Here is a 27,558-nt window from a genome sequence, read left to right as displayed (position 1 = left end):
CTCCAAGAGCTTGGTATGATAAGATACATGCTCATCTAACGAGCCAAGGTTATGAGAATAGTCCAGCTGAAAGCACATTGTATGTGAAGAAAACCGATGCCGATTTTCTCATAGTCATCTTGTATGTAGATGACATGCTCATTACAAGTACTAGCAAAGCACAAATTTCAGATTTCAAAGCTGATTTGAAAGCTGAATTTGATATGTCAGATTTGGGGCCTTTACACTACTATCTCGGCATACAGTTTATGCATACAGATGATGGCATTGTTATGCAGCAAACTAAGTACATAAAAAGTTTGCTAAAAAGGTTTCACATGGATGAATGTAAGCCCATTTCTACTCCAGTAGAACCAGGTGTACAGCTTACTATGCATGATATTGGAGAGCCTTTTGAGGCCGGCATTTACACTCATTTACTTGTGTAACACGAGGCCAGACATATCTTTTGGGGTGTCTTTGTTGAGCAAATTCATGCACAGTATTCTTCTTGTATCTCCATGATCTAATCTTTATGCACTATTGAGATTGCCATTTATGAACATGCCAATATGCATCCGCACAACTTTCTCCTTCCCTTTCATGTAAGAGATCTCGAAGCCATAAGAGTGGCTTCTTTGCTTAGGAGAAAGATTTGGTTGAGACAATACGTATTGAAGTACTCTATGATCACTTTTGACAAAGAAATGGCTCCCATACAAATAGTGATGCCATTTCTTGATGGCATGAAGTATTGCCAATATTTCTTGGTCATAGACGTGCATAGCCATCTCCTTACCATTTAGCTTTCGGCTCTCAAATGCAATCACTCCATGTTCTTGGAACAAAACAGCCCCAACACCTCGTCTGCATGCATCGGCTTGTACTATGAATGGCTTTGTGAAGTCCGGGCATACAAGAATAGGGGCTGACGTGAGAATTCCTTTGAGCTCCTCAAAGCTCTTGTTGGCAATAGTGTCTCAAAAGAAAGCCTCTTTAAGTTTATCTATAAGAGGAGCAACAATATGTGCATCTCTCTTGATAAACCTCCTATAGAATCAGGATAAGTCCAAGAAACCTCTCAATTGAGTAGTGTTTGTAGGTATAGGTCAATTTTTGATACACTCCACCTTCTTAGGATCAACCATCTATATCTTTAACTTCATTGGCATCTTCAAAGCATTCTTCATACTCGTCCACATCCTCCTTTGTGCCTTCATTGTAAGATTCGGTGAGGATCATACATAGTGTCGTCTTCTTAGCTTTACAAACCTTCCACTAATCCTTATTCCATTTGTTACCATATTTGAAGCACAACCCTTCGCTCTTCAAGTTGTTGATGCGATCTTCACCAATGACCTTGCTCTTGTTGGCTCCTTTAGCATTGACAATGCATGCTTTCCATCAACATTTGAAGATTTAGGAAGAGATGATCAAATCTGACATTTTCTCTCCCACCTCTTTCATACACGGTAGGGAATCTAGGAGGCCCGGTATGAGGTGCAATACCACTTGAAGGTTTGAACATGGACGGAGTGTTTGAATCAACCCTTGCTCCTTGCCTTGCTTCTCTTACATGTGTATATATTGCATCATTAATTTCTGTAAGTAGCATGGCCTCTTTGATGGTGTCGGGTCTTTGAGCATCCACATCAACTCTAATGTTGTTTTGCAACCCTTTTATGAACTTTCTCAATTTATACTCCTCACTCAAGTCTTCCACATCAAGTGAAAACTTCATGAACTTATACACATAATCCTTTACATTGTTCACTTAGTGAGATTATCCCATTTCTCCACCATCCTAGATTGGCTTAGGGCTGAAATGAACGTATGTTCCATCTCATTCTTGAATTCCACCCAAGTAGTGATCATGTAATCATGAGCATTCAAGTGCCGCTACCACGCATGAGCATAACCTTCCAAATGCAATGTAGCAAACAACACTTTGGCTCTATCACTACGAGGGCTTAGCTGAAAGTAAAGCTCCATCTTGTTGATCCATTTTTTAAATTCTTCATTAGAAGAGCCTTCGCCTTTGAACTTTGTGAAGGTGATTTTGTCCTTTATCCCTTTAAACTCGTTCCCACCACCTCTATGATGCTCATGTGGTCTAGCATGATTAGCTCCCAACTCGTTGAAGTGATTAGCGACCATAGGTGATGCCTTCCAAGTTCCATCCACAATTGGCTCATCCAAAGCTAAACCCTTGCCCTTGCCAAGGCTTCTTACTCGCATTGATAACGAACATTGCATTATATGTTTAGGCATTCCATACATGCGTGACCCACTATGATGCATCGATTGTGAAGCAAATTCTCTTTTCCATGTGTAAAACCACAATGACCATGGCCGAAAGGCAAACTAGCTTGTAAAGCATTTGATCCATTTGTATGCCTTGCATCCACAAATGGCATATGGGCTTGTGTCCCACTAACTTGTGGTTTGTTTGATGCATAGGCATGCTTTGTTGGCTCACCCGACATCTCTTTGTCTCTACTTCACTCTTGTATCAAGCTGGAGACTCCATCTTGGATCTCCTTGCCCAAAGTATCGAACTTGCCAACCATGAATTGAAATCTTTGGTCCATGCGGTCCACCAAGTTCTCATGCCTTTTCATGGTTAGGTTATCATTTCTATCCATTTGGTTACCAAAGCTTCCACTTGAAGTACAAGATGACATTCATGTCTTGTCAACTCTAGGCACCTCCAATGTACTGACATTCTCATGTTCCGTTTCATTGACATTGCTTTCTTCATGCATACTTCATTTACTTCCATGTGAGAAGATTGATTTGCAAGTTGCTCCTTCCTTGCATCGTTGGCACTCACTTCATCATGCACAAGAGCTTCCTTGAAGTTGCCCTTGTGTTTGGAGTTTTGACCTCTTTCCATCACGATAGAGTGTTTTCAGTTGAAAATGTAATTTGAGCGTAGAATTCTCAAATCTTGTTGGAATCCTTTGGTTTTTGGCTTGATGGAGAGGTATTGATTAGTTCTACCTACTCCCAAGAAGGTTTGGTAAAAGTCAAAGGACCTGTATATTCTGTTTTGACTTCTTCTTTTTTTTGAAAAAAAAAGTCAACTATTTCCGTTTATTAGCCAAATGGTAATAGATATGGGAGTTCAAGAACATCTTACTTCATGTGAGACCAAAAGAAAAGACATGATAACTTCTCTAATGTTGGGCCCTCACCGCAATGTCTAAAATGGGAAAATCATGTGCCTCGTGTAGAAGTACTGGGTGGAAATCACCGCCATTGACAAGACAAAGTCGATCCTTGTAGTATAACCACCTATCCCGAACGGTGTATTCTGAACATTTGCTCCAAGAGATTCCTTGAAATCCGGGTCATTGCCTTCATCAACATGAAATAATCACTATGGCAGCTCTCCACTGTGTGCACCGGATATGGCCTTTGACATGACACAGCGGCTACCACATTCTCCTTTCGAAGCAAAAAACAATCTGAAAGGTATAAATTGAGAAAATACCACCACGGTACCTCGGAGGGAGACAAGTCCTCCAGTGATTGTGTGTCAGCAAATATTTAAGAGACTGGTGATCTATACGGATCGGGAACTCCGAACCAATCAAATAGTGGTGCCACTTCTGAAAGGCGTGCACCACTGCAAGTAGCTCTTGGTCATATTTGGAATACCGCAACTCGGTATCATGTAGCCTTTGGCTCTCAGAGGCAATTGGGTGGCCATACTATTGTAACAATGCTCCAAGGCCTCCTCCACTAGTGTTGCAGAAAACTGTGAAGTGCTCATCCAAATCCGGTGATTGGAGAATGGGAGCAGATGAATAATAACTTTGAGCTTCTCAAAACTCGCGAGAGAGAGGTCTCCACAGACCAAGTCAAGGATTATCAGACCTAGAACCGAAACCCTAAGGAGGTTTCATAGACTTGGTTGTGCATGAGCGTCTGTGTGCAAAGATGGTTCCAAACCATCCACAAATCGCTCAACCTCCTCTGACCGTCGGACAGTCCTTGGGAGCATAAGAAAAAGCTCCCAAAAACGAGTGAGATAGTCGATTATCTATTTGCCATCTTTTTTGCATAAAATGTTCCCATTGTTTCTTCAATTCATGCTAGTAATCTGCGGGAATAAACTGCTTCAAGATTGCCTAGTCATCCCAACAAGTGATGGAGTGGTGCCTAGGTGGTCTTCCCACCACAAGAGAGTGGCACCCATCAAAGCTGTACGCACCAAATGGAGCTAAAAGTATATGAACCACCTGCTGTTGCCAACGTGGCAGCCATCTCACAGGTCCAATTGGTGATGACTTCTCTGTCCATGTTCCCGTTGAACTTTGGAGGCTTCAGATGAAGGCAGTGAAGTGTTAGGGTTAGGGTTTACACAAGCTTCAAGCAGGCGTGGAAACCAAGAGAGAGAGAACACGACTTCAGTCTATTGCTTGATGAAAAAAAGTGAAGTACAATAGCCACATAATAGTGACCCTAAAGATAAGTGTTCACATGTCCGGCCATAAAATGTGCCGGGTGGACCAAAACACTTATAAACTGCATATAAGTGAAACTGAGCTAAACTGGGGGAAAAAACCTCCACTAACTGAAGTAAAAAGTGCCCCAGTAATCTACTGATGATCACTAGCACTCCTCTGGGTGCATACACAGCATAAAACCCAACAAACCCCCCTGGAGTGATATGTGATCACTGTACATCATCCACCAAAAGGAAACAAATTCAAAGCATTGCGGAATGCTTCAAATTTCGGACGTGGTAATGCCTTGGTGAAGATGTCTGCCACATTCTGATCTGTAGGACAGTAGATCAGACTGATATCTCCTGCCTGGAGTCTCTCCCGAACAAAATGATAGTGAATCTCAATGTGTTTCATGCGAGCATGAAACACAGGATTCCTGGCCACAGCAATGGCACTCTGACTATCAGTATAGATAGGTGTAGGCTCCTCCACTGAAATATCCATATCAATCATGAGACGACGCAGCCAACTCACTCAACAGTAGTAGTGTAGGCTGCTCTGTACTCTGCCTCACAAGACGAAGTGGCCACTGTGGTCTGTTTTTTGCTTAGCCAAGAAATGCATGAAGAGCCAAGAAAGAAACAATTTCCACTAGTGGAATGTCTGGTATCAAAATCACCAGCCCAATCTGAATCACTGTAAGCGTATAACTGCATGTCACCCCCCTCAGGATAAAGCAATCCAAGAGACAAGGTACCCTGCAAATAACGGAATACATGCTTCACAGCTTGCCAATGTGACAACCGCGGGCTGTGCATGAATCTGCTCAACTGAGAGACTGCATACTGAATATCTGGCCTTGTATTACACAAGTAAATAAGGCACCCAACAGCCTGAGCATATGTAGTGGCATCAAAGGAAACAGTGTCATCTTGTAGTGACAGTTTCATCCCAGGCTCCATAGGAGTACTAATAGGCTTGCAATCCTGAAATTTAAACTTCTCCAGAAGTTTAGCAACATAGCGTGATTGCAACAACCCAATGCCTCTGTTATCCTGCACAAACTGTATGCCCAAATAGTAATGTACAAGGCCCAAGTCAGACATGTCAAATGTCTGTTGCAGTATCTCCTTAAAAGCTGCAATTTTGTCATCATTTGATCCCATGAGCAAGAGATCATCCACATAAAGACTGATGACCAGCAGATCTGTCTCTTCTTTCTTTACATACAAAGTGGCCTCTGATGGACTGTTCACAAATCCCTGAGTGAGTAGAAAAGCATCTATTTTTGCATACCAAGCTCGTGGAGCTTGTTTCAAACCATACAAGGCCTTTTTCAGCCTGCAAACTTTCCCCTCATGCCATGTTCTACAAAACCCATGGGCTGAAATACATAAACTTCCTCCTCAAGGTCCCCATGTAGAAATGCAGTCTTTATGTCCAACTGGTGAACAACCCAACCACGATGTGCAGCCAATGCAATGACACACCTAAGTGTCGACATACGGGATGTAGGAGCAAATGTCTCCTCATAATCAATGCCCTTCTTCTGTGCATAGCCCTTTGTAACTAGACGGGCTTTTACTTGTCAATGGATCCATCTGCATGTCTTTTCAACTTATAGACCCATTTAGTACCAATTGCTTTCTTGCCTTTGGGCAGATCAACCAAATCCCATGTTTGATTCCTTTTAATAGAATCAAGCTCATCCTGCATGGCTTTGTTCCAATGCACATTATCTCGTGCATCCACAAATGAATCAGGCTCATCATCATCCTGTAAACTGGCTGCCATAACCAGATTCAAATCCATGATGTGTGCATGCTCATTGGTCCTTGTCTCCCTACGAGTACGACCAGCAAGAGGACCCTCTAAATGGCTGTCCTGTAATGTCCTCAAATACCATCTAGGTATATGTCTGACCTGTGGTGCCTGCTGCCCCATATTTGGTTCAGCTTCTGGCTCATTTGGCTGCTGAATTTCTGCACCACCTACATCATTTGCTGGCTGTCCTGTACCCTCATGAGTTGGATCACCAACCATGGAATGAAACTCCATGGGTAGTAGACCTTCAAACACATCATTTTCAGCCTGATTTGCCTCATAACCAGCCATGGATATTTCTGATTTTTCATCAAAAATCACATCCCGACTAGTGAATATCTTCCTGGATAGTGGGTCATATAACCTGTAGCCCTTGCTCTCACGGCTATACCCAACAAAAATGCATTTTGTGGCTTTATCATCCAGCTTCCTCCTCAACTCTTTGGGTATGTGTGCATATGCAAGACACCCAAAGATACGAAAATGCGATACAGAAGGCTTGCGGCCATGCCAAGCCTCAGAAGGAGTAATAGAAACCAATGCCTTTGTGGGACATCGATTCAAAATATGACAAGCACACATGACTGCTTCCACCCAAAAGATATGTGGTAGCCTTTTTGCCTTTAGCATACATCTGGCCATCTCCATGAGTGACCGATTCTTCCTTTCTGCAACCCCATTCTGCTGTGGAGTGTAAGGAGTAGTATACTGATGTTTTATACCTCTACTCCCAAGAAAGGAATTCAGCATGTGTGACATATATTCCCCCCCTCGGTCAGAACAGAGAGTCTTCACCTTGCATCCTGACTCTGTCTCAGCAAGTGCTACAAAGGCCAAAAATGCATCATATACCTGTGATTTCTGTGTCAAAGGATAGACCCAGCATATACGAGAGAAGTCATCAATAAATGTTGCAAAATAGAAGCAACCACCTAATGACTTCGTCTGCATGGGACCACAAAGATCACTGTGTATAAGTTGCAACTTTGCAGTTGCTCTTAGAGCCTGATCACGTGGGAAGGAAAACCTGTGCATTTTTCCCAAAATACATCCTTCACAAATGTGATCTGGAGGCTTCTCCATGAGAGGTAGATCTGTAAACATGTTATGTCGCTGCATAAGCATAAGACTACCAAAATTTACATGCCCCATGCGAGCATGCCATAACTCCGCATCAACCATAGCTGGAGTAAGAGTGAATGCATGCTAAGCAGACTGATCCACTGGCTGAAATGCATCCAACTGATAAAGTCCATGACATAATGTACCAGTAAGCATCAAGGTCAAGGCATTAGCTTTGTCTCTGACCATGCATTTATCATCATCAAAGTGGACTTGCATACCACAATGTGCTAAAGAAGAAATGGACAACAAATTCTTCTTTATCCCTGGTACATATAAGGCATCTGTAAGGCGGAGAATGGAGCCATCAATGGCTGTGAGCTGAATCTCCCCAATGCCACGAACTGGATATGAAGCATTGTTGGCACACTGAACAGTTTTGCCAACAGGGGCAGGGCCAACATGACTAAACAAATCCCTGCGAGATGTGATATGCTCTGAGGCACCACTATCAAAATACCAAGTACATGCATGCTCTGTCAAACTGAGTGCCTGTGAAGACCAAGAGGCATCATAGCTGCATGTATAAAAACAGTAATCCCTGTCCTCAACAAAAGAAGCAGTCTCTGGAGGAGCTTTAGAAGCATCATTAACAGACATCCCAGCTTCCTTTGCCTTCTCTTTGGCAATCCTCTTCCTACATTCAGTGATGTAGTGACCTGGCTTCTTACAGTAATGACATTTGCCCTTCTTCTTGGGATGTCCATCACCTTTCTTGGTATCTTGTGAAGAACCACCATCACCTGAATTTTGATTTGAACTCTTTGGCTGAGTTTTTCCTTTCCCCTTTTGACCTGTAGTAAATGCTTGTTCAGCATTTGTGTTCATATTCATATTCTTCCTCATTTGCTCCTCTTGTAGTAAGAGAGCAACAAGTTCCTGATACTTGAGGGGTTCAACAGCATTCCTCATGCTGAGGTTCAAAGAGGTATGAAAAGCCAAGTAAGATCTTGGCAAAGAGTGCAAGATGGTGGACACAAGCTGTGTCTCAGGAATAATCTCATCCACATTGATGAGTTGCTCTCTCAAATCCTGCAGCTTGTTTAAGTGGCTAGACATATCATCTCCTTCATTCATTTTCTGATTTTCCAGCTCTCTTTTCAAAAATGAGATCCTTGTCTCATTACGAGCAGCATACATCTGCTCCAAAGTCACCCATGCATTCTGTGAAGAGCCAGCTGAACGAATATGAGGTATAATGGACCTCTGTACTGACAATGCAATGAGTGACAAAGCTTGTGCATCCCTGGCATCCCATGTCTTTTGAGCATTTGTTCTTTGAACAGGCAATGGCTGTCCTGGAGCCTATACCTGTTGTCCTCGTCCACGAGCACCCCCTTGGGGAGGAGTCTCTGGAGCCAATGGACCTAGACGTGGTTCATCACCACTAACAAAATCCCAAAGACCTTTTGCCACAAGCACATTTTTCAGCATAAAACTCCACAAGGAGTAGTTCGTGCCATCCAATTTGTCTTCCTTAGACAAATATGTGAATACATCACTTTGCTGTTGATTTGCCATTATGCTTACGCACAATGTTGTACCTATTTATCAAAAAACCCAATAGCAGAAACCCTGAAAATAACTGTACTCCACTGAATACAGTTCACCCAAATATGCCTGCACTCTCAATCCTCTGAATGTGCAGGTCAATGCACCAATGACTGAGTAGAGCAGCAAATGGCGTACACAATGCCAAAATGCCCCAAAAATGCCCAAATTTGCTGCACCCAAATTGTGCAAAAAACCTGTATAGTTCTTTGCTAGAAAATCTGCCTGTTGTGCCTGTATATTTTCACAGAGAAAATAAAAATGCCCAATATTCAAAACTTGCAATGCTTACCACAGTGTGATGTTAGCAGGTACAAGTTGACTTCAATGTACAGTTGACTGTACTGCACAGGACTGATGAAGGCTGCAGGCAGATTCGTGGAGGTACTGTGCAGGTACTGTGGTCGACTCTTGAAAGTACGGAAGCTGCACAGTGTCGAGTTGAAGGCGGCGCTTACTGTACGGGCAAGTACAGTAGGTGGAAGTTGCAGTCGTATCACAGCAGGTACAGTCGCCAGGTACAGAAGCAGGTACGCAGCACGGAATGCTGCAGGGCTTTCTGCGCAGGTTTGTACGGAAGCTGGTAGCAAGGCGACCAGATGCTGAAGGCAGCGCTGACAGTTGTACGGGGCAGGTACAGTACCTGAAGGCGGCTCTATGGGGCTGGTACACGTGCGCTGACAGGAACGGAATGTAGTACGGCGCTGTCAGGTACGGAATGCAATACGGCGCACAGGTGTACGGGCAGCAGGTGCTGAAGCTGTAGTACGGCGCACAGTTGTACGGGCAGCAACAGTGCTGTACGGCGCACAGGTGTACGGCGCTCAGGAGTATGGGCAGCAACACTGGCAGTGTACGGGCAGGGCAGGGCAGGGCAAGCTTCAATGCTCTGATACCAAATGAAGGCAATGAAGTGTTAGGGTTAGGGTTTACACAAGCTTCAAGCAGGCGTGGAAACCAACAGAGAGAGAGAACACGACTTCAGTCTATTGCTTGATGAAAAAAAGTGAAGTACAATAGCCACATAATAGTGACCCTAAAGATAAGTGTTCACATGTCCGGCCATAAAATGTGCTGGGTGGACCAAAACACTTATAAACTGCATATAAGTGAAACTGAGCTAAACTGGGGGAAAAAACCTCCACTAACTGAAGTAAAAAGTGCCCCAGTAATCTACTGATGATCACTAGCACTCCTCTGGGTGCATACACAGCATAAAACCCAACATCAGAAGCTTCAATAATTGAGCTCGTTGCTCACAAGGCATGGAGGAAGAACTTGGCAAACTGGTAGTCCCTCGACGTCGTGCCAATGAAGGCTAGAGAATCCGGTGGAGAGGGACTTCGTGAAGGAGACGTCGGTGATGCGGACGGCATCTCTCCTACCGATTACGCACAGGTGTAGAATGATGACCGTTGGAACTCATCCAACACATCCTTGCTTGCAACAAAAGGAGTGAAAAATCTTCCTCCAGAAAGTTTTGCCACTTCGTCCTTGGAATCGTCCAACACTTGCTCCGAAGGGCCCTTGTAGATTCCAGATTCGGAATACTAGGTGTTCAAGGTGCTGTCTCCATCCTGGCGAGACGGGATAGAAGAAGAGTGCGGTGGAATCACACATACACCACACACAAGAGTCCTAAACTACTGCTTTGTATTAATACAACTGAAATTCAAGTACAAGATGTGGTTGAGAATGAGGATGTCAAATCACAGCCCTGTGACCTCTAGAACACTCTTGGCTAGCACTTCGCCTACAGAGAAACGCTTTGTGTAGTCCAATTGTCATGGCCCTGTGAAAATGGAGCAGGACAAGTGTGGGCATGGTGGTTGCAGAGTCAGAATATTTTATGATTCACATGGGGGGTGCCCGGACAGTGTTTAAGATGTGTGGACATCCCTAGGTGTGAAGGGGGAACATTAAAACATTAAGTTTGAATGTTTATTGAAGTTTGCCCCTAGGCTTTAGGGGCCCTAGGAACTTATTAAGTTGGGGCCCTAGGGATTAAATTGGGAAGGACTTTTCTCTCTCTTCCCTCTCTCTCTTCCCTTTTTGGGGAATCGTGTAGCAAAAGGAGAACTCCTTCATGCGCTTGTGTGCAAGCGTGGAAAAGCACAGGAAGGGGAGGGCGACTGCTGAAGATCAGTTGTGCTGCTGTTTTTCTGAGTGGAACCAGCCGTACAGCACTGTACGGCCAGTACTGGACACTCTCTCTCTCTCTCTCTTTCTCCTCTGCTGCTGGCGGCGCACAGAGCTACTGCTGGAAACTCTGCGCAGAAGCTCTGTACAGGCTGTACAGCCTGTTTTCCAGGCCAAACCCTACTGTACGACTGCCGTACAGTGTACGGGCAGTCAGGTACAGCAAGTACAGGTGCAGGCGGCGCTTTACTGGGTGCTGGACAGACCTGTGTATGCTGATTCAGGCTGGTACAGAAGTGGACAGCAGGCTGTTTATGCAAGTACAACGCCTGGCACGCATCCCGAGGTGGTACAGACGGGTGCTGTGCTGATTTTCAGATCTGTACTTTTCAAGGACAGCATAGGAGTGAGCATTAGGAGGAGGATACAGGCAAGAGCAAGCACACGTGTGAAGCAGGATTGTGGATTCAAGTGCCTGCAGGCACAGATTAGTGCTGTTGCTCCCTCCAGTGTTGTTTCACGAGCTGAACTTGGTAAGCCTTGACTCTGTTCATCTATCTCTCTTTCTATTGCTTGATGTCTACTACAGGTATGTGTTATCTGGCTCCTTGTGAGAGGAGGAGTATGGCAGATTGACAAGGGATTAAGACAGAGATTGAACAGCATATGTATGTTTGAGCTGAGAAGATGTATCAGGCTCTTGAGTTATGCCAGATGTATGCCCATGGCTGGCCTGCTTTGTGAACTTGGCTGATCAGAGGGAGGCACAGTGTGTTGGTTGAGGACACAGATCTGTGTGCATAGATCCTCTGTGCTGAGAAGGATTTGTGGGCAGTCAAATTGGACTTACAGGTGTAAACTCTTGGCTGGTTTTTGTGTTGTACTCAGCCATACATATTATTTTAATGGAATAAAGAAATACCGCAAGGGGCACCAAGCTTTGGGGCCAACAGGTGTCGTTGTGTTTTCAGATTTGGGCACTCTAGCCCCAATCTGTGTTTTGTTTTTCATCTAGACTACAAGTGGACGGGTGATTGCTCCTACCGCACTCTGGTTTTCTATCAGAGGCCGGTTTCAAGGTTCCGTTGCCGGGACCAATCATCAACTTTCTGAAGGGGGTGAGCTCGTGGTTGCTTTGGAGAAAGCCATCGCTGAAAATTCAGCAATCATGTCTGATACAGAGGAAGAGTACTTTTATCATGAAGAAGAAGAGCAAGAGTCTTCTCCTGAAAGAGATGTATCTGAGGATATTTTTGCAGGAGAACAAGCTGCAGATGTTGAGCCTTATGAGGATGTAACACAGCCAGAAGATGTGCATGGTAAAGAGGATGATGATGCTCGGTTCAAAGATCGCTTGGCTAGTGTTATGGATACTTTTATGCAGCTCACTCAGAGTGAGAGATTTGCTGAATTTTTGAGATCTCGCTCAGAGCCCCGCACAGAGCCCCAGAAAAAGAAGAAGAAGGTTCGTTCAAAGAATCTTTCTCAGAGTCATAGTGGTACCACTCCACAGGATCCATCTCCTGTACAGTTTCCAAACATGCAGCATGCTTTTGGTGCTAACCCACAGAGTTCCTTCTATGGACAGCCACCTATTCCTCAGCAGAACATGCATCCAGGTTATTTTGGTGGTGGCTCGGTGTTTCAATCCATGACTGGGAGTTATCCTCAGGGAGGCATGGGTATGTATGGGCCTTTTGGAGCCAATTTTCAGCCTGGCATGCAAGGGAATATGTATGGTGGTATGCAGTCCGGTATGCAAGGAAATGTGTTTGGAAGCATGCAACCTGGGATGCAAGGCAATATGTTTGGTGGCATGCAGCCAGGTATGCAGCATGGCATGTATGGAAACATGGCTGGGATGTATGGTATGCCTGGTGTTGGAATGGGAAATGTTGACCCAATGATGGGTATGAATGTTGGGGGCAGCAATCTCACGAAACCACTTCCATATGATAATCTAACGCCTATGGGCAAGGCGAAGGATTACAAGGAAGGGGGAGCTGCAGTGAAGTTTGACACTTTCAGTGGGGCCAAGGATAAATTGAAGGCACTTACCTTTTTACAGCAGTTTGATGCTGCTTTTTCTGGTGGGAATTACACAGAGTCCTCGAAGGTGAGGAAAGCTGCCACTTTTCTCAAGGGCAATGCTTTGCAGTGGTGGTCTACTCTTCTTTTGCAGGGCATAGCACCCACCACATGGGTCCAATTCAAACAGGTTTTCTCTTCCGTATGGCTCACATCTACATTTGAGGTGGATGTTATGACAGCATGGCACAAGCTGGATGCTTCAAAGTGTGATAGTTTGGAGGATTATAACAAGAAGTTTTGGGAAGCTCTACTCCCAGTGACTTCTTATCGTGCCGTGCCATTATCTGAGCAGGTTGAGAAGTATTGTTGTGGGCTGCCCAAGGAGGTACGAGATTATTGTATAAAGACAAGAGTAACGAACATGTCACAGATGATTGAAAATGCTATGACAGCTAATGCGTTACTCACAGGTGGTTCATCTGGATTTAAAGGCAGTAAGAAATTGGGCAAGAAAGCTGAAAAATTTGGGCATGCTTCTCGTGATACTAAAGGGTCTTCAGAGACAAAGTATAAGAAGTTGCCAATGCCCAAGAGGACTTCTGAGGAAAGACAGGCTTTGAGAGATGCTCAAAAGTGTTTTTACTGTACTGAAGAGGGGCATATGTCATTCAATTGTCCCAAGAGAACGTCCAAGAAGGACCCTGACAATAAAGGAGAGCCCAAGCCAAAGAAACAAAAGCCTTCTGCAGGCGTAGTTCCTGATCTTGTGGGGGAGCAGCTAGGTGGTGAAGCTACAGAGTTGTGCAGGGCATGGGGCAAAGTGAGAGATCAGAATGCTTTGATCTTCTTTGACACAGGTGCTAGAGCCAACTTCATTTCACCAGATTTGGCTGGCCGATTGGGGATTCGCGCAGAGGAGATGGGGCCGTTACATGAGGCAAATATGGCTTGTCCAGGGTATGCAGAACCCGTTACTCCTATCATTGGGAAGCTTCGGCTTCATTTGCAGGGTTATGTGGACAACGAGGAGTTCTTCATCATGCCTTTGGATGGCTGTGATGTTTTGTTGGGGATGCCATGGTGCCACAGGGTACATGCGGTGGTGGATACTTACAATAGGAAAATTACTTTGACTCATAGAGGGAAAGAGCATGTATTGGATGTAAAACTCAAAGGGGAATCTGTTCCTATTGTATCCGCTTCGGCGATTTCATCAGTAATGAAAAAGCATCTTTCCGCGTACTTGATTTATGTAAAGGATGCACAGGATGATGAGTCTAAGTCTAATTTGTCAATGTTAGATAAGGACAGGGCTGATTTCTTAAGTGGGTTTCAAGACTGTTTTTCCGAGTCATTGCCAGGAGAATTACCTCCTGAGAGGCCAGAAGATCATGCCATAGATCTGATTCCTGGTAGTACTCCACCGAATAGACCGCCGTATCGTGTTAGTGCAGCCCAACAGGAAGAGATTATGAGTCAGGTACAGGAGCTATTGAATAAGGGGTTGATTCAGCCTAGCTCATCAGCGGCATGAGCATTACACTCTCAGAGATGGGTTTTTATTGATGCATGGCAGACTGTGTGTTACCAGGCCATTGCGACTCAAGGTTATGATTGAAAGTCATGCTCCACCGTATGCAGGTCATAGAGGTATTGACGCCACGGTCAAAGCAGTGGAGACTTTCTTTTATTGGCCAACCTTGAGAAGAGATGTTGATGCCTTTGTGAGGCAATGCATCGTATGTCAGAAGGTAAAGTTTGACCGTCAGAAGACACCAGGGTTATTACAGCCTTTACCTATTCCGGATAGACCTTGGGAGAGCATTGCCATGGATTTTGTATTTGATCTTCCACGGACACAAACGGGAAATGATGGGATCTGGACTATCATATGTAGGTTCAGTAAGCAGGCTCATTTCATTCCCGTGAGGAAGACAATTAAAGTGGATCATATGGTGAAGTTGTTCATGGCGAACATCTTCAAGTATCATGGCTTGCCTACGTCTATCATTAGTGACCGTGATCCACGGATGACGAGTTTGTTTTGGAGAGGGTTGTTTGACAACATGGGTACAACTCTCAAGTTTTCATCGTCATTTCATCCACAGACAGATGGTCAGTCAGAAGAGGCTAACTCTACAGTGTTGGATCTTCTCAAGTGTTATGTGTCAGAGCACAAGCAACAATGGGAAAAGTATCTTCCTTTGGTGGAGTTTGCATATAACAACACTGTACATAGCTCGACAGGCAAGGCGCCTTTTGAGATTGTAGAAGGAGGGAAGAAGGTTCCACCCATTTTGCATACAAAGGATAAGATCTTTGAGGCTGATCAGTATGTGGAGAGCTTGGATGAAGCTTATCGGAGAGTTAAGTTGGCCCTCCAGAAAACTCAGCAGAAGCAAAAGAAAGCCGCAGACCGTCACAGACGTGATTTACAGTTTGCATTGGGTGATTGGGTTCTTTTGCGCTTTGAAAAGGCTAGACTCAAGAAGATGAAGGGTAAAGAGCGCTTATTCCCTAAATTGAGCATGCGATATTATGGGCCTTTTCAGGTTTTGGAAAAGATTGGTGAGGTAACCTATCGTTTGAAGTTACCAGATCACTGGAGGATTCACAATGCTTTTCACGTGAGTCTTCTTAGACCTTTCCGTGGGGATGTGCCTGAGGATGTATCAGATGAGGCTCAGCCGGAAGTTGAGGAACTTGATGAGGTTCTGATTCCAGAGCAGATACTGGCACATAAAGAAAGGAAGGTACGAGGTAAAGTTTCCCGTCGCTATCTTGTGAAGTTCAAGAACTATTCACCGATGGATGCGAAGTGGATGGAGGAAGGTGACTTAACAGATTCACCTCAGGTTTTGCAGCTTTATCTCGATGCCTTTGAGTTAGAGCCGACTCTTATTGTGGCTCATTCAGGTTCAGCAGAGCATGGGTCTGGAGCATTACCTGATGCTCAAGAGGGGGGTAGCACCTCCACTCCCTTGATACAGACAGGCTCAGATGACATCTAGAGGTCGCTTGGTGCAGATTTTATCTCATCCGAAGGTACTGAGGCTAACAGTACATCTGTTTATGGGACTTCTATGATATATGTGTACTAGTCACATGGAGATTTTTGTGGATATGTATGGTTCACAGTGGTATACAACTTGGACTATTACTATGCCATTGGTTTGCAGTGAATGATGATACATGTGTATGGCTCAGAGAGATTGGGACGCTGATCTTGCCATATTGTATATTTCACTTTGGATATTTTGATGCATCACCAGAATGCAATCGAGGACGCTTGCCATCTTTCAAGAGGGGGGTATGTCATGGCCCTGTGAAAATGGAGCAGGACAAGTGTGGGCATGGTGGTTGCAGAGTCAGAATATTTTATGATTCACATGGGGGGTGCCCGGACAGTGTTTAAGATGTGTGGACATCCCTAGGTGTGAAGGGGGAACATTAAAACATTAAGTTTGAATGTTTATTGAAGTTTGCCCCTAGGCTTTAGGGGCCCTAGGAACTTATTAAGTTGGGGCCCTAGGGATTAAATTGGGAAGGACTTTTCTCTCTCTTCCCTCTCTCTCTTCCCTTTTTGGGGAATCGTGTAGCAAAAGGAGAACTCCTTCATGCGCTTGTGTGCAAGCGTGGAAAAGCACAGGAAGGGGAGGGCGACTGCTGAAGATCAGTTGTGCTGCTGTTTTTCTGAGTGGAACCAGCCGTACAGCACTGTACGGCCAGTACTGGACACTCTCTCTCTCTCTCTCTTTCTCCTCTGCTGCTGGCGGCGCACAGAGCTACTGCTGGAAACTCTGCGCAGAAGCTCTGTACAGGCTGTACAGCCTGTTTTCCAGGCCAAACCCTACTGTACGACTGCCGTACAGTGTACGGGCAGTCAGGTACAGCAAGTACAGGTGCAGGCGGCGCTTTACTGGGTGCTGGACAGACCTGTGTATGCTGATTCAGGCTGGTACAGAAGTGGACAGCAGGCTGTTTATGCAAGTACAACGCCTGGCACGCATCCCGAGGTGGTACAGACGGGTGCTGCGCTGATTTTCAGATCTGTACTTTTCAAGGACAGCATAGGAGTGAGCATCAGGAGGAGGATACAGGCAAGAGCAAGCACACGTGTGAAGCAGGATTGTGGATTCAAGTGCCTGCAGGCACAGATTAGTGCTGTTGCTCCCTCCAGTGTTGTTTCACGAGCTGAACTTGGTAAGCCTTGACTCTGTTCATCTATCTCTCTTTCTATTGCTTGATGTCTGCTACAGGTATGTGTTATCTGGCTCCTTGTGAGAGGAGGAGTATGGCAGATTGACAAGGGATTAAGACAGAGATTGAACAGCATATGTATGTTTGAGCTGAGAAGATGTATCAGGCTCTTGAGTTATGCCAGATGTATGCCCATGGCTGGCCTGCTTTGTGAACTTGGCTGATCAGAGGGAGGCACAGTGTGTTGCTTGAGGACACAGATCTGTGTGCATAGATCCTCTGTGCTGAGAAGGATTTGTGGGCAGTCAGATTGGACTTACAGGTGTAAACTCTTGGCTGGTTTTTGTGTTGTACTCAGCCATACATATTATTTTAATGGAATAAAGAAATACCGCAAGGGGCGCCAAGCTTTGGGGCCAACAGGTGTCGTTGTGTTTTCAGATTTGGGCACTCTAGCCCCAATCTGTGTTTTGTTTTTCATCTAGACTACAAGTGGACGGGTGATTGCTCCTACCGCACTCTGGTTTTCTATCAGAGGCCGGTTTCACCAATGCTGAGGAAAGCAGATGAATATGATGATTTGGCTACCCACGTATATATATGCACCAATGCTCCTAATTGGCCAGTACTGTTGTCGGCCACCTGGACTCGATTGCCACATCAACAATGCCATGCCATTACTGCCACATCATCATTGCCACGTGTCCTTTGCGTGTCCAATCTCTGCCTGTCGGTTGCTATCTGATCGTAGGTGTCACATACAATCTCTCTCTCTCTCTCTCTCTCTCTCTCTCTCTCTCTCTCTCGCTATAGAAAGGGACTGCCCGCAAGAGGTGGGCATTGATGCTTTGTATTCCATTCATGAGGAGGGTGACACATGATGTGTTCTTGCATTTGGTTGTATCACGGCCTGCACATATGCGGGCCCAATTTCCTTTGGCATATGGTTTTTTCATTGCATGTTTTCTTGACATCTAGTTTACTCATAGATCACATGTATCACTTTTACGTCTCATAGATCCTTTGGGTATTTTGAAGATGTTAATACATTTTTTCTTCATCTCTCTCTCTCTCTCTCTCTCTCTCTCTCTCTCTCTCATATTGTTTCTCCCTTTTGTTTGTTACAGATTAGTTTTCTTGACTATCAAATCAAATTATAACTTGCTGAGAAATTTGTAGTTTTTTGAAACTTTTTCTAGTGTTTTCTTTGCTTGAGGTTGGTTTGTGTTTTTAATAGTGCAATTATTCCCTTAATTTGTAACCCTGGATATATTCCAATCATATATGAAGCTATATATGCAAACAGTTTAGAGTGCATCCCTTAAGCTCTTTGTAAAGCCGGTGTGCACTTTTGTACTCTGTGCACCTTTGTGTGGGTGATGGCTTAATCAAGTCTCTGATGGCTGAATGTCGACAAACACTTGGAAAACTGTCAACTCTGCTAAAAGTGCTTAGTTGGCCAAAATCAGCACAATCTGGTCCAAAGGGGCTATAAAGTGGGAATAAAGAGCCAAAATCTGGTAAAAACAGGCATTAATGGTGAATCTTGTAGGGGGCCCTCTGTTTGATAGTTTTGAAGCTCTCGTTTCTCTAAAAAGTGACCCTGGCATCTTTTTGCTTAGTTGGCCAAAATCAGCACAATCTGGTCCAAAGGGGCTATAAAGTGGGAATAAAGAGCCAAAATCTGGTAAAAACAGGCATTAATGGTGAATCTTGTAGGGGGCCCTCTGTTTGATAGTTTTGAAGCTCTCGTTTCTCTAAAAAGTGACCCTGGCATCTTTTTGTTTAGTTCCCAAAAAATAAAGCCACTGCTTTCCTTTTTCTTACTTTTTTCATCGTTAACGTTTTTTTATGATCTTTGGGTTTTCACTTGTTGTCAACAAGAGTGGATTCAAAAGGAGCCTTTTTTTTTCCTTTGTTCTTCCCTTTTGTGATTTCCTTTTGCATTGCTTGAGTTATGTCTGGTGACAACCTCTAGGGTCTTTAAGACAATGGCAGTCCATCAAACTACATGCATCAGAACAATGGCACCCAAGTACATAGTACAAAGTAGCGAAATAGTGTGTAAGTCAACCCTCTAAATCCTGTTTGTTGAGGATAAATGCACATAGCGTTGCTAGAGAGAGAGAGAGAGAGAGAGAGAGAGAGAGAGAGAGAGATTTCTGCTTTGCTTTTACCTCTCATCTTTGATGCAGTGCTTTCTAGTAGGCATCTGCCTTCCCATTTACACTGTCCATAATAGTTCAATTCCATGGGGTACCTTTGATACCGTTGTATCTATAGTATGTGCTTTGGGCATTGTCATAGGCTTTGTATCGGATTCACAGCTCCACTGTTTTGTACGTAAAAATAGTCTCCTAAAGCAACTCGGGACAACTCCAGTGCCTGTTCTTGATGAGGGTCTGTGGCATTATTCAAGGCATCCAAATTACTTTGGTGAGCAATTGTGGTGGTGGGGTCTTGCTGGGTACTCATGGATCATAGGGCAGGGTTGGGCAACAATTGGAACTGTAGTAAACTCGGCTGTTTTAGCTCAAGTGACAGTGTTTGTGGAAAACAAGATGGTTGCAGATGGTTCAAGATCTGAGGCATACAAAATGTATCAGCAGACAACGTCTGTATGGATTCCTTGGTCCAAGTGGAAGCCCAAAGCTAAACTTGGATAACTTGGTTAGGGGATAAAATATGTAGGCTTTTGACCTGGACGGTACAAATAGAAATTTGCGCACAATAAGCATCACTCTGGATTCCTTGATAATTTGATTTTCGACACACAGGTTTTGTAAGCATCACTTTGGCCACTTCCTGGCACAATGCTAGCTGTTCTGAGTTACACCTTGCTACACGTGTTGTGCTATTAGACTAAATATCACATGTGGCCGTTAGTGAACACACTGAAATAGTGTTAATACTTCAGAGGACCTTTCTTTTCTCTCGTTTGATGCTCTTTTTTTACTGATTCTTTTACAGTCAGATAAAATTAAAATGGAGGGTAAGCAATGGATATTTGTAATGCTGATTTTATGACAAAAATAAGAGGATCTCACAGGCTTCTAATAAAAATGGTGTATCGAAATGACCAGTCAATATATGGGATGCATGAGAAGTCCTTTTAGGTTCTGTAGTTGTCCTTTGTACAGTGATTCATTATTGTGTAAGCAATTGGAGCAAAACTAGATTTATTCTCATTGAGTTGAACCATTGCCAATTTCTGAGCCTACAGGTCTCATGTTTTTTCACAACTTTTGTTCTCAACAGAACCCCAAGTACAGTAGAGGATGATTACAACTCTTCATGTGATTTATCTTGAAGAGAATGAAGGGAGGAATGGGAAAAAAGGTGCTAGATTAAGAAACTTTGCGCCGATGAGGTGCGGTCACTTGCACACCAATATAAGTCTCCTCAATTACACTCCTCTCCATTTTTCCAATTGCCTAGAGGTCGGCCCTACCTAGACTTCTGAAGACAAATAGCTGTGGTTAAATCATGCAGTGTTGAGTTGGTTGCTCTAAGGAACAACGGAGAGGATGATGCCTATAAGCTTAAGTTGGTGATTTTGCTGTTGGAAGATGCAACTAGGGATTCGTTTGAGTATGACATCACAGATGTTGAGACAGAAAGCTGGGATGGTATGAGGGAAGCCTTGAAGAAGAAATATTGGAGAGATGAAAGTCCTAAAGATTTGTGGAAAGATTTGGGTAGGCTGACCCAAGGAGAGGATGAGGAAGTGTCAGATGTTATGGACAGATTTGAAGCTACTTGGAGGAGGATGTTGAAGACCTCAAGAGAAAACCAGGTGCCTCCTTACTTCTTGAAGAAGGAGAAGTTTGTACATGCAGTTTGCACTCTCTTCAACTTCACCAAGATATTGTTCCACTGCCTTTGCAGCTTCTAACACATCACTGGCATAATGATCCATTACATGCACGCTGCTCCTTGTAGGACATACATCAAACAAATCAAACATATCAACTCTTCTCGGCCTTGTGGGTGGCATACCAGCCCTCTGTCTCACCTTCTTCTCTTGGTATACAACAACCTTCACAGCTTCAACAAAAGTCAACTACTATTTAGTAGTCACTCACTTTTCGGTGGCATCATTGACAAGATCATTTTTACTAAAATCAAGGGTTTCTATGCCAACATGTTTGCTAATAGGTCTTCTCTGTGCTTGTGAGCATGGTATTTAACGAGTTAAAATTTATTCCCATGATACAGAATGTCTATTGAGGCTAGATAACAACAATTTTGTGCTTATTGCCACCAGAACCATGATAGATCCCATTATTGGTCCTAGGGAAACCCAACATCACAAGCTATACTTTCGGCACCAAATAAACCACTAGCCCTACTACCCATACCAAATGTTTCTCAATCAGTGTATAATCAAGTGCCCAATTATTAGAATCCTATATCGAGAGGTATGTATAGATTTCTGCCACCAATGCTATACCACATTCTGGTATAACCACTCCAATCAGTTCCTCGTGGAACCACACCAGTACAATTGTACTCAGTGACTTTACCAATAGACTCTGAGAGTCCAAAACAAGAGAGCTGTGAGTCATATGAGCAATATGATTCATATGGATATCTAGAGAAACCCCAACCTCTCTATTTGAGACTATGGTGAAACAAGGAGTAAGGGACCTCAATATGATTCATATGGATATCTAGAGAAACCCCCACCTCTCTATTTGAGGCTATGGTGCAACAAAGAGCAAGGGACCTCAATAATATGACACGTAGGCCACCTCTTGATTTGCAAGGATCCACACCATGTTTCTAAGTGTCCTCCCTCATATAACCATTGCACCCGATTCCCCAACTCCATCCCCGAATCTAGTACCAAACCTTAATGTCATTCCATATGGAGGCACATGTTGTTGGCAATCTCACAGGTTCAACCATAGAGCTATGGAGGATGAAATCTCTCCATGGTTGAGGAGGAAGAAGAAGAGAGAGCAAGTTGGGCACAACACAAGGTGATTGTATTATGAATGATATATGAGAGATGAGATATGAATGAACCACCAAGTGCAATACCCTTTTATAGGCATTAAATCCTATCTTTGACTCTAACTAAGAGGTTGTTCACACCTAGAGTGTTCACACCAAGTTGGCTATAAACCTAACAACTGGATGCCCATATCCCCAATGTTAGATGGTATTTTGGTTTATTTCTAACAAACAAAATATCCATGGCTACTATGACACCAACACTAGCTCTAATTATTGCTTACAAAGCTGTTTATGATGACCGTCCAAGTGCCTGTAGGTCTTACTGCTTACAAAACTGTTTATGATGACCATCCAAGTGCTTGTAGGTTTTACTCATGGTGGTTTTACAATGCCAGACAATTACGTTAGATGCTAGACATCTAGTTATGATTACAATTCACTTAGGATAGAGGGGTGACCATAGGTGGGTTGGTCTTGGCTAGTGTAGGAAGCCACCTATGCCTTTTATAGCATCAAGGCTATATAAAAAACCCCAAAAGTTCAAAAGATGTAGATTTTGGGGGATGACCTGGGTAGAGAACCCTTGACTCAACATAAAATAGGAATTAGAAATAAATGGAGAGTCCCCCCTTGATGACCAATGTGATGATGAAGATCTTCTTGATGTAGCTTGTAACGTCGATGTTGCTCTTGATCTTCTTCATGTCGATGTAGACCTTGATATTGATGTAGCCCTTGGTCTTCTTTATTCTTGATTTCATTGTGTAATGAAATCCATGTAGGCAAAGATCTAAATATGTTCATGAAGCGTGGCATGATGATGATACATGTCTCTTTCAGATGATAATGCTTAAGGAGGTCTTATCCTTATCAATGGCCAATGTCTTGCCCTTTTACAAATGATTTTTGAGCAAGATAGATGCAGTACATGAAGCATTGAATCTGCTTAAGGAGGTCTTATCCTTATCAATGGCCAATGTCTTGCCCTTTTACAAATGATTTTTGAGCAAGATAGATGCAGTACATGAAGCATAGAAGCTCAGAAATCCCATTGTCCCAAACAATGCTGATACAGATTTATACTTGATTTTGGATTAACAAATTGACCACTCAAACCAAGGGAAAAATATGATTTTATGGTTTATAGAGGTTTAGAAACACTTGAATGCAAGATATGAACGATTAATGGCCCTAAAAACCAACTCAACCCAGTAGCCCAGACCAGCCCACCTCCTCTTGTCAGAGAGAATGCAGAAGCGGTACGAAGACAAGAGAATGAGAATGAGAATGAGAGAAACACGACAGAAATCTAAATATATAAAGCAAGTACAACAGCCCTACGTGGAGCAGTGTGTGACTTTTGCTGTGAATGAATGAATGAGTGAGAGCATAGGGGCATATATATACCCCCTCTAGGAGCTGGCCGATTGGTCCTTAAAAGAGGCCAAAAATAATAATGCTAAAAGCCCATAAAAGGTGCCTAAAATGCATAATAAAAATAGCCAATGCTCCCTAAAATAATCAAAGCTCCTATGTCCCCCACTGACTCAGTGATGGGGCTCACAAACCAGGAGATGATTCATGCGCTAACACCCCCTTTCAGATCCTGGGTGTGGCATAAAGCCTAAGGAGCTGAAGTGAGTAGCCATGGAGGGTTGTGGAAGGGCCTTTGTAAACAAATCCGCTGCATTTTCCTTGGAAGGAAAATACTCAATGAGAATCTCCCGTGCCATAATCTGCTCTCTCGAACAAAATGATACTGTATCTCAATATGCTTCGTCCGAGCATGGAATACTGGATTTTTGGCAATTGCCAAAAGCAACTGTGGTTGTCACAATGAATCAAGGTAGGCGCTGTTTGTGGGAACCCAATCTCTGCAAGCAGTCGTCTAAGCCAAACCACCTCTTGAGCAGCTGCAGATGCCACTTGGTACTCAGCCTTTGTAGAAGACAATGCCACTGTAGGCTGCTTCTTAGAACTCCGTGAAATAGCTCTAGATCTAAGAGTAAAGCAAAATCCAGATGTCAATCTCCGTGCATCGACGTCTCCAACCCAATCAGAATCTGACCATCCTTTAAGAGTAATCCCCTGGGTATACATGATGCCATAAGACCGAGTATCCTACAAATATCGCAATACCGGCTGTGTTGCGTGCTAATGCACCAATAAAGGGATGGCCATGAATGAGAGCTGAGAATGCCCATTGTAAAAGAAATGTCAGGTCTTGAATGAATGAGCCAAATGAGAGACCCAACCAAGGTCCTGTATCTAGAACCATCTGTAAAGTCACTAGCTACCTCTGAGGATAGCTTCTGCTCTAGGTCCATGGGGGAAGAAATGGGACGGCAATCTACCATGCCAAATGTCTCTAAAATCTCACCACAGACATATCTCTGCTGAGACACAAAAATACCATCATGAGTCTGGAAGATCTCCAAGCTGAGGAAGAAATGAAGAAGTCCAAGATTTGTCATCTCAAACTCCTGGCCAAGTTGTTCCTTAGTGCGAGCAATATGTGCAGTGTGGCTCCTAGTGAGAATCAAATCATCCACACAAATAATAATAAGAGTAACCAGCCCTCTTTGTAGATGTAGAGATTAGGATCTTAATCCGATCTCTGAAAACCAGTCTGAATGATAAAGCGATAAATACGCTGGTACCATGCTCTGGGTGCCGAGACCATATAAGGCCTTCCGTAAATGGTAGACCATATCCTCTGCTCCTGGAATAAGGAATCTTGGGGGCTGCTCAACATAGACCTCCTCCTTTAGAGTTCCGTTAAGGAAGGCCGACTTTACGTCCATCTGATAAATGGACCAATGATGATGAGCTACGAGAGTAATCACTGTCCTGATGGTGGTCATCTTGGCCGTAGGTGCAAAAGTTTCCTGAAAATCCACGCCAGACTTCTGGGCATAACCCTTGGCGCCGAGGGACCAACTCCCATGTCTGATTTCGCTCAATATGGAATCCAACTCTGCCTCCATAGCATGCCTACAAACATCCTATGATAGAGCCTGCTTAATGCTAGTCGGCTCACTATCCTGTAAAACTCGCAACATGAGTGCATAGTTCACACTCAAATTTCCCACATGTGTTTGACCCTGCTGCTGAAGTCTCTGGGATCTCCTCAAGCCATCTTGGCTAGTCTCCGAAAGCTCGGTAATTCCAGAATCCCAGACTGTCTAAAAGAACCATCTAGGTACACGCCATGCCCTAGTAGGGCGGTCCTGAGTGACCTCTGCATCCTGATGCTCCTCATGGGCCCCCTCAGAGGACGGTATAGGTGCTATCTCCAGTATGGGTGCGGGAGGAGGAATGCGTGGCAACATGGCTAGAATGGATGGAGACTGAGAAGCAAAAGGTTGAGCTACTTCATCAATGTCTCTGGACGACGACGAAGAAGTAGAAGAAGAAGCCCCCTTTGAGAGACTAGGGGTAGTCTCAACAAAGACCACATCCCAACTGACCTCCACCTTCTGAGTATCGGGGTCATAGAGCCGGTATCCTTTGGTCGTGGTGCTATATCCAACAAACACTAGGCGCTTGGATTTGGCATCCAACTTCATCCTGTCTGCCTTAGGCACATGTACAAAAGCATCATATCCAAAAACTCAAAAATGAGAGACGGAAGGACGCGTACCATAATAAGCCTCATAAGGAGTCTTGCCCGCGAACAGCAACTGTAGGAGACCGATTGTGCAAATATGAACCGCAGTAGCAACCGCTTCGGCCCAGAGAGGCTTTGGAAGCCCCTTATGCTCCAGCATGGTCCTCGCCATCTCCAAAATGTTCAAGTTCTTTCTCTCCACAACACCATTCTCTGACGGTGTCCCGGAATTGGTAAACTCCATCTGAATGCCATGGGTAGCACAGTAGTTCTTGAACTGATTTGAAGTGAACTCGCCACCAAGATCGGCTCTCAAAGTCTGGACAGAATGTCCAGACTGCTTCTCCACCAATGTACTCCAATCACAAAATTTGCCGAATGTCTCATCCTTGGTCTTCAAGAAATAGACCCATGTGTACCTGGTACAATCATCAACAAATAGCAGCATGTAATTAGCATCCTTGTTCATTCGGATTTGTGCGCATGGGGCCGTACAAATCCGAATGAACAAGCTCCAACAGGGTAGTGGCTCTCCTGGTGGCCTTCTTTAGAAAGGCCTCTCGATGCTACTTGCCCTCAAGGCAACTCTCACATACACCAAGCTGTGCCCCAACATCTGGCAACCCCTCTACCAGATTTTCACAAAATGCCTGGCGTAAAGCATCATAATGCAGATGTCCCATAACGTGCATGCCACAAAACTCCTGTCTCGGCTATTGATTTGGCCATAAGAGCGGTGAGTTTGTATAGGCCATGTTCCTGCACTCCTTGCCATAGAGGCTGCCTTGTATCACGATCCTCAGCGAGATGACGGAATGCTCATCAAAGATGATTCGGGTATCTAGCTTGGTAAGAGAACTCACAGACAAAAGGTTAAATCCCAAATCTGGAACATAAAGGACCTCAGCATCTGACCTGTGTACTTTGCCATCTGGAACGAGAGGAATAGCGTCGGATCCTTGTATTCGAAGAGTGGACCTATCTCCAATAGTGACATTGCCAGACTTGTCATGAAGGTTTTGAAGCCAATCGTGGTGCTGATAGGTCATGTGGCTAGAAGCGCCACTAGCTATCCGAGTTTCTAGGAAGCTAGGGGAGAAAGAGTTGGGGGCGAGTGAGGCAAGGAGGGGGTGGCAGTTCCAAGCATGGGGGAGGCGGCTATGGAGGTGGTGACGGCCAATCACGGTGGTGGTACCGTGGGGGGAAAGGGAGGCGGCCGGTGGCTATGGTGGGGAACACGGTGGTGGCTACGACACGGAGGTGGCGATGGTGGTTACCACAAGGGAGCTGTAGGGCTGGCGGGCTGGCAACCAGGGCATGACCGAGGGAAAAAAAGGGGCGCGATGAGCACTGCCAAGGCAGAAAAGAAAGGGGAGACATAAGGGTGCCGGGAAAAAAAGGGGAAATATTGGCGCCCCCATGACGAATGCCAAAAAACAATCCACCTTTTGAGAAGTGTATCTACTTTCACTATTTCGCCTCATCCCCCCTTCCCTCCCTTTATGGTAATCTCTTCCTCACTCACACACACAGTTTTTAACCTAAATCTCTCTCTCGCTCTCGCTCTCACACACACAGTTTTTAACCTAAATTTCATTGGTATATTTCACCTTTTTTAGTATCTTTTCTCTATGTGTGCGTACATATTCATAAATGTCCCTCCTTTTATCCAGTTCCAAACAT

The 27,558-nt window shown here is 44.3% G+C and overlaps 1 protein-coding gene across 2 annotated transcripts in view; it reads left to right on the top strand.

The window, feature by feature from the left end:
• Positions 1-21,495, top strand: part of LOC147625530 (3-oxo-5-alpha-steroid 4-dehydrogenase (DUF1295)) — a 57,316-nt gene extending 35,821 nt beyond the window's left edge. The window contains exon 3 of one of the 2 annotated variants that reach the window (XM_086817030.1): positions 20,562-21,495. In XM_086817030.1, the coding sequence (XP_086673156.1) occupies positions 20,562-20,585 (24 nt within the window). In that variant the 3' untranslated portion in view covers positions 20,586-21,495. Of the gene's footprint in view, positions 1-19,498; positions 20,149-20,561 lie in introns of those variants that run through there. The other variant, XM_086817029.1, reaches the window with a different exon arrangement.
• The last annotated feature ends 6,063 nt before the right edge of the window (positions 21,496-27,558 follow it).

Source organism: Cibotium barometz, chromosome 23 (assembly GCF_041138505.1).
Source record: "Cibotium barometz isolate CiBa-2024 chromosome 23, ASM4113850v1, whole genome shotgun sequence".
Classification (NCBI taxonomy): Eukaryota; Viridiplantae; Streptophyta; class Polypodiopsida; order Cyatheales; family Cibotiaceae; genus Cibotium; species Cibotium barometz.
Note: the sequence above shows the minus strand (reverse complement) of the source record. Positions and strands in the feature narration are given on the sequence as shown.